Source organism: Calliphora vicina, chromosome 1, assembly GCF_958450345.1.
Source record: "Calliphora vicina chromosome 1, idCalVici1.1, whole genome shotgun sequence".
Taxonomy (NCBI): domain Eukaryota; kingdom Metazoa; phylum Arthropoda; class Insecta; order Diptera; family Calliphoridae; genus Calliphora; species Calliphora vicina.
The window spans coordinates 55,763,717-55,772,600 of NC_088780.1; the positions used below are offsets into that span (position 1 = coordinate 55,763,717).

General features: G+C 27.5%; 1 protein-coding gene across 1 annotated transcript; it reads right to left on the reverse strand.

The window, feature by feature from the left end:
• Positions 1-1,064: 1,064 nt before the first annotated feature.
• LOC135949115 (uncharacterized) lies at positions 1,065-2,087 on the reverse strand. Its single transcript, XM_065498575.1, has 2 exons — positions 1,673-2,087; positions 1,065-1,603 (listed from the first exon to the last, which is right to left on the reverse strand). Exons 1-2 carry the CDS (start codon positions 2,051-2,053, stop codon positions 1,232-1,234), a joined length of 753 nt encoding a protein of 250 aa, XP_065354647.1. The 5' UTR covers positions 2,054-2,087; the 3' UTR covers positions 1,065-1,231.
• Between the last annotated feature and the right edge of the window lie 6,797 nt (positions 2,088-8,884).

The following is an 8,884-nucleotide window of genomic DNA, read 5'->3' on the forward strand; positions in this document are numbered from 1 at the left end:
GTGTCTCAGACCACTAGAACAAGAAATTTTGGCACAAAATTAACATATTTTGAGAAATATTAAAACAAAAGCTTATTATTACTTAAAATATATCCATATTTACTTGTATATGAGTTTTTGTCTTCGTAGGATACCTATTCTCAGGTATGAGAATAGGTATCCTTTAAGGGCAGTTTCAAAACTCCAATATCAAATTTTTACAAATTTTATTAAACAAATTTCAGAATTTTTTGATCATCACCTTGGGACTTATTTGAAACATAATAGGGAATAGAAATATGAAAAAAGTATTACAATACCTCCCATAGGTACGGCAAAACTGTATATATAACGGATATATTTTAAATAAAAATTAGATTTTATTTTAATTTTTCTCGAAATATGTTAATTTTTTATGATACGTTAATGGTCTGGCGAATTTCTAATAAATTTAACATTTTGTAACCAAATTGTTTCATTTATATCTCATTATAACGATAATTACGTACACATTTCGTTTCTTTTGCATTCAATTGCAAAAGTATTTATTTAGTAGCAAAATTTTTACAAAAACTGAAAAATTTTTATTTTTTCCGAATTTTGGCGATAATACAGTTTTTTGGTCATTTAGACCCAAATAATTTCCAAAACAAATTTTCTAATGTAATACTCATTAATATAAATCTACATATTTCGAGAAAACAATGCAGAAAGTTAAAATTTTTTATATATCTGAACTTTGACTTCGATGCGCGTTCAGAAATCGTTGTCCGATTTGGCTCAAATTTTCAGCACTTAACTTTTAGGCGTAGTGTCACAAAATTCCACCCGGCACTCTTTGAAATCTAAAAAAAAAATAGGCTGTCACTCTATTATACATATGTGAGGAGCCGCAGAACAAAAGGTACTTTTTTCGCATTTTTTGACAAATTGTTTTTTTTATAATATTTGAGTTGAAATCTTCTAGAAGCAATCAAGTTAGCAATTTTTTTTAATTTCTTCTTGGTAAAAATCCACCAATTAATTCTGATATTTAAAAGATGCATAGACTTAAATATTCTGCTGTCACAAAATTTATATGTATTTTATTTATTGAGTAAAATAATTATTTTTTTGAAAATTATACTTAATTACTATTGTTTTTATTAAAGGAACTTCGTTATTATATTTGATGGCAAACTATTTTATACTTTGTCGAAACAGTAGATACAGTCCATATATTAATAGGCATATTATAACAAAATATTCTTGTTCAAGATGATTCAGAAACTTTTGTGGTGGTGTCAATTGGTGTTGTTTCTATCTTCTCTGTGGTAACTTCAGGTGCTTTAGTAGTTTCTGGTACTTTGGCATCGGGTGCTACTGTTGTCAATAAAGGTGTCTCCTTAGTGGTGACATCTGGTTTATCTGTAGTAGTGGTCACTTCATCACTGGGAGGTTTGCCAGCCAAACAGGCTTCCAAATTAGCATGAACCTTCGAGGACTCTTCGATGTAAACACGTGAGCACTCATCGGTGCACAAGGTTTGATTGTACATAATGTATTCCTCATTAATTTTAACGAATTTCATCTTTTCCTTGGACAGATTTTGAACTTCAAAGGCACTTTGCATGTTATTACCAGACTTAATAAAAAGAAGCATATAGATTACATTTGTATTCAACTTGTGAGGATTTCTCCATAAAAAACTTACCACATTGTAGTAGCACTCGAATGTAGCATACAATGTCTCCGTGACTAAGGCACAATTTTCGAAATTGGAACACATGGATTTCGTAACATTCTGAATGGTATCAATATCATCCTGAACTTGCTGTTTCAATGTTTCCTCGGATTCAGCTGTCTGGTTGGTGCAGCCATTGTAGGCTTGTTCGTATTTTTGGGCCAAATCATTGATTTGTGGCATATAGATCTGGAAACAATTGGCAGTTAGTGCTGGATTGTTCTCCATGGAGTAAGTGGACTTTAGGATGACATCTGCCAAGTTGGCTGTGGCCGATAGACCGCCTGTCAAACCTTCAACATTCCAGCAAATCCCAAGCAACAACAAACCAAAAATTAAATTCTTTCCCATTCTGTTCGACTAATGTTTTTCAACTACTTTTTAAAGAAAGACTAATTTGATAGTTAGCAGTTTCTAGTGTTTTATACTAAAATTTATTTCATTCAAAAAATCGATTATGATTATCACTTCTTCTAACAATTAAATAATTTGTTTTTATTATAAATTACTTAAATATTAAATACACATTTATTTTTATAAATTGCTGATTAATTGGAAATTGATTAAATTAAATAAACATGATTAACCCATTCGTATGTGCCGACATATGAGTACTTCAGTTTTCTGATATCGTTTGGTAAGTAACCGTATCGGTATTTTGATGTTCTTGGAAATTACACTGTCAAATATTGACATCCTATAGTTTTTAATATTTTGCTGGTTGGGATAATTTTTAGTGAATCGGCAATTTTACTTGCAAAATACCCTACAGAACATTGTGGGACAGATTCAAAATACTTTTGGAAATAAATAAAACGAATATTCATTATATTGCTAATGATGATGAAATCAAGAGATATTCATGGCTATTCCTGTTCTCAGTTTCACTATTCACCCTATTTTTGGAAGCATAATTACAACAATATATATTTAAATAAAGTTTCGAAAATTATATAATTAAATTTAAAAAAATCTCATGTAAACATTTATAATTAGAAACGCTGAGGAAATTACATAATATTGTTGTAAGTATGCTTCCAAAAATACGGTGAATGGTGAAAGTGAGAACAGGAATAGCCCCCATTATTGTGCCCACTTCACTGTATAAACTTTGTAATAGGGTTACGTTTGTTATTAGGAGTGGATAACTGTGGTATGTGGAGAGTACTTAGTACTATTTAGATCTATTGCTGTTGATGGGATTCCTTTATATTTTAATAAACTTGTTTATTTATTATCTTATTAACTTTAACATGTTTAACAAATTTTTGTCTTTTGTATCTTATTATAAAAACAATTACGTACACATTTCGATTCTTTTAAATTAAATTGGAAAAGTCATTATTTAATGGCAAAATTTTTACAAAAACTGAAAAAATTGCATTTTTCCCCTTTGTAAATGCAGCACAAAACTAAATCGCAAGTCGGCATGGGTTGCAATCATGATAAAAAGACAAAATTTCATATTTAACTATAGTTTTATATATATAAAAAAAATAGAGGGTATGCGTTCCAAAATTCGAAAAAAAAAACTTAGGGATACTCTAATGTGTGTTCATTAGGGTGGTTCAATTTGTTCACGAAAAATTCGTATAGCAGAAACGTATGCTACGGAAAATTCTAAGAAATTTTCCAGAAGAATCCATAGGTCTAAAATCAAATACTGTCTTACGCATTTCGTTTTTTATCCAATGAAGATTTTCTGAATTTATATTTTTTTTTGGAATAGTTTATTTATGTTCTAAAAATCAAATAAAATGTTTAGTTACTATCAAAGAAGAGTTTTTTTGATGTATTACATACATATATAATTAAAAGAGCTTAAAGTTATCACCCATTACTAAACATTTTATTTAATTTTTTATACATAAATAAACTATTCCAGAAAAATAACTTGAGTTAAACTTTAGATAAATGCTATCATTTTCATCAAGGAGGATTCCATATTCATCTCTTCGCGCCTTTAAAAGCGTTCCATTTTATTGAAATTTCTGGAAGACCTGTGATGAGAAAAGCACAGGGATTAGAAATTGCAAAGAACGAATTCTAGTTTATGTTAAACCATATATGGAATTAAAACTTATTTAATATGTATCGAAAATCAAAATAAATAACTATCACAAAGTTCTTGCTTATCAACTGACTTAACTGCACTTGTTTTAGTATTTTTAAAAGTATTTTCATAATATTTTGATTCCATTTTGTATTAGTTTTTTGTTTGAAATATTTTAATATTTAAAATAGAGATTTTTATTATTTGTTTAATATTTGTTGGAGATTAAAAGAAAAGAAGTGTCGGCAATCTGCTGAATATGCCCCATATATATGTACAATAATTTCTAATTCCATCTAAAATTACGCTTTTCAAATAAGACCCAACGCAATTCGATTGACGAAAATGCTATGAATAAAACAGTCTGTTTTGCTTTAAAAAGTTTTTTGTTTAAATATTACGGTATCTCAGGAACTATTATAGATATTGTTACGAAATTTCACATGGTGGGAGCTGAGGGGTTTTCGAGTTCATCTTCTTAGGGGTAATAGGGGCCAGCGCATGGAAAGAGAACTTAATGCAAAAGCGTGTTCAGTAAAATTTCACTCATTTAAGCGGACATATTACCCACCAGAACTTGCCCAATTTGAAAAAAAATTTTTAGGTTTGAATAAAAAGTTCTAAAAACGCAAAGCACCGATTCTCGAAGAAACTCTATATTTGTATAACCCTATATGTTTCTCAAATACATACAAACTTTCTTTACTATCACACAGTAAACAACGTCACACCACGAACTTTTCTAAAGAACTTAGTTTTTAGAACACATTTATTTTCTTCGTTTTAGGATTTCCTTTATTTTCAAATAAAACAAAATTATAATTCCATTGATTTAATAACATTTGGATCTACAGAATTTCCCAATTTTGTTATGATATCTTTAACCGTTAAAATTTTACATTAATACAAATTTTCTATTTTTCTATTACGAAAATCACCATATTATATTTTTTTAGTGTCGTCCGAATGACATCCGAAAATTTATAAAATTATTTTGTTTTACTATAATATCAATTTTCAAGTTCTCTCAAATACCAAATACTTATACAAAAATTCTATATTTACTCTTCAGAAGCTCCACAAACCTTGCTCCTTTGAAAAAATTTAAAATTTTTTCATATTTCAAATCATACACAGAAAAAAATTACGACAAATCAATTGTCATATTAATTACCATTTTCCTCAATACAATTATTTTTTTAATTGAAAAGGCACCAACAACCGATTTTGTAGATACAAAAAATATTTTTGTTACTTAAAATTGTTAACACTCAACAATATGTTTTAAAAACGAGTTTGTCAAATTAAACAAAAAATTTGTTAATAGTCAACAGTAAAATTTTAACAATAGAATTTGTAACATTGAATAATTATATTGTTACTAGTTAATTATAGATTTTTGTTATATTAATTAAAAATGCATTTGATGGTTTTAATTATTGTTTTTATTATTATAAAAAAATTTACAATTTATTATAATAATGACGTACATATATAAATTTAAAATATAAAGTTAAAGCTTGTTATGTCCATTATCTCACCTTTTGGACTGGTACAAAGTACAGGTCAGTATAACCTTCCACGAACGGTTATACAGATTGTTCCTCTAGTATTGTTCTTAAATGCGTTCCTTCTACATTCGACGCATTTTATGTTGAAAAGAGTCCACTAGAGTCCACTAAAAAAAAAGTTTTGTATATAAAATCGATGTCCATTTTTTGCAGTATTATATTTACATAATCAACTTACCATCTGGAATACACCAATTTCTTTATAATCCGCAAAAGAATACATACATATTTTTTATGAAACAACAAAATGTTTATATTTTTCCTAAATTTTTATTTTCTTGACACATTTATTATTGTTACTTTCAATATAATATTCCTATTGAATTTTAACAACTGAAATTGTTAATAAATATCTAAAAGAAATTGCTGATATGAGTATTAAAAAAACATATTCAATTAAAAAATTATTGAAAATTAAAATCATATTTCAAACAAATTTTTTCAATTGCTTAATAACTGTTACCTATTTTTTCTGTGTAGTTATCTCAAAAGTTAACAAAAACAAGAACTATGTATCTTGAAAAAATTTTGTTATACCTTATAAATTTTTGTAGCCACAACTGTAAAATTTGGTCACCAAGGCAGAATCATTCGATTGACAACAAATTCGGTTGCTACTACGAATCTATTTTCTCTGTGTAAAATGTCCATATTTTTATACCCTACACCACCATAGTGGGGAGGGTATTATGCGTTTGCTTGACGATGCATTTAATCAAGAGATGTGACGCGAAATACAATATGGTTGCGATCTTGAGGGAATCAATTCGAACAAACGTTCCTCTGTTGAATCGACAACAAATATATGCGTACGACACTCTTATGAATGTTGTGAAAAATGGAACTGGTTGATATCATCCATGATAACTTCGTTTGCTCAACTTAGAAAACTTGATAATTCAAAACTATTTTTTTTAGATTTATTTTGAAAATTATAAATAGTGCCAAAATATTATAGACTGTGCCACTCTTTAGACAAACTTTTCGGGCCAAACAAAATATTGCCAGAGCATTATATTTTAATGTTTTTATTTATTTATTTATTTATTTATTTATTCCAAGTAATATAAAAAGCCTATAAGGCCAATCAATATATATTACAAAAGTAAATTCCTGAATACAATTCATTATAATTATTATAAATAATAATACAAACTAAATTAATATTAATCAATTATTAATTAATAATAAAGAAAAAAAAAATATTAAAATGTTTGTTTTTAATGTTTTGTAATATCAGAGTATTTATACTGAGATTTAATTAACTTTCCGATGATACCAAACTCTAAAAGTACCATGTTTTTAATTTTAATAGTTAAAATACTCATAAAGAATTGAATACGACTTTTATTTTTTTTTTCTTTCATTGTACTAATTCTCACCTGTTGTCAAAAAACAATAGATTTTTCACAATATATAAGAAACATTTCTATGTAAAACGTTTTGTTTTTTATTTGAAATCAATCCATTCATCATTGATTGCATCACTACCAATCAGTATTAGGAATAATAAATGCGCCTAAAATGTTCAAAATCATTACACTCAAATCCAAAATATAATTTCTCACATTTTTAATTTAACCAAAAATTAAATGATACGCTTGGTTAAGCGTAATGTTACCTGCTTCTGGTATTGAGTTAAATTTAACAACGACACCAACAAATACAACAATTTGTGTATATTTAAACGAACCAAAAAAAAACATATTGAACAAAATATGGGTCAAATACTGATTACAAACGCATTTTATGTGAAATACAGCAAACAAGCAAGTGAGCACCACCAACAGCAACGACAACAACAACTACAAATAAAACTAAGATAAATATGACTGACTGAATTACGGACTGTAGGTGTTAAACCGAAATGATTATAGACCAAAATTATGATTTATTACAAATCTAAAAATATTATAAAAATTTATGAAAATTACCAAAAAAAAAAAATATCAAATTATGAAAAAACTACTAAATGCTTGTTCAGACGAATAAGAGTGAAACCGATTAAACAGACTCCAAGTATCATGAATATATTGGTCTGTAAATAAGCAATAGGGTTTTATTAATGAAAAAACTCAACAACAACAAATATTTGTGAACAACATATACGTTCATTCGTATCAAATCAGCTTATCTTTTGAAATAAATCAAAACATTTGGTTTTTATTTCTGATTTACAACAACTACAATAAAAAAAATACACATAGCAAATCAGAAAACATCGATAAAAAGGTAAGAAGGTAAGTTAAGAAAATGTACCTGTTGTCACATTGACAGAGAGTGGAGAAAAGTGTTTATTTTTTTTTTCTGTTGCGTCCCTCATTTTAATTGAACTAAAAAATCCAAACAACATTCCAAGACAACACATCGAATCGAAGCTACATACATAAAAAACCCAAAACGAAAAAAAAGAAAACATTATCGGAAACGTAAAAATGAAAATCTTGGAAGCTTCTTAGCTTGTCAATTGTTTGATGTACATTCGTAAGAACAACTACAACAGCACAACAAACCCTTTATCTTTGAAACAACATCTAAGGTTGTTATAATCCTCACCACCGGCTAGATGTCGCATTGATGAGGATGGAAACACACTCATGTGAAACTCTCATTAATGATGTAGCTTAAAGGAATGAAATCATTTTTTTTGAGTGCTGAAACAAATGAAGTTGTTTTCGTTAACCCTAAATACAATTTCAAATCGAAATAATGAATAATTTCAAAAATAATTTTTTTTTTTTTGCATTTTCATGTATTTATTGTATCTGCATTACATAATGAACTAGCAATAAGTATTTCAAATCTTATAACTAATAACTGTTACACTCAGGTCTCGTTTTATGCGATAGATGCGTTCCAAAAAAAATCGCATAAATTGAATTCGCATAAAACGATACTCTAGCTTCATATAAAAACTAATGATTCGTTCCAAAATTCTGAAAAACCGCATAAATTCAAATTTTAATTAAAAATTCAAAGCAAAATCGCATTAAAAAAAATCAACAAAAATATATTTATTTCATTTACTTAAACAGTAAAAACAAAAACCCTTTTAAAAAAATAAACAAAAATATAATATTAATTCATTAATAACAGAAAAAACTGAAAATGATCAAAAAAATAAGCTAAAACATTTTTTAAGAAAATTCTGTAAATATGTATGATCAATCTGAATGACTGAATAATTGTCGGCATAGTTTAGGAATTGGTTCAACGTCACTTTCATCACTAGATGATATAATCATATCATCATATTGTAAAATATCATTTTCAGCACTAGAATTTAAAAAAACATCTAAAATTTTAAAATCTGTTAAAATTCCAAAAAAAAATCGTTGATTTAAAAACCGCATAAATTTGAATCCGCATAAAACGAGACCTGAGTGTATTTAATTAGAAGTCTACTATCTACGCTTAGAGTTTCTGCCAATAAGCCAATTAATTTGAATTGATTTCAATTTCATTTGAGACAACTTTAAGGCGACGATCGAGATATATTCCGAGGTATTTCATTTCCGATTATTGAATTTTTGTTTGGTTACTGACATGAACATGGCG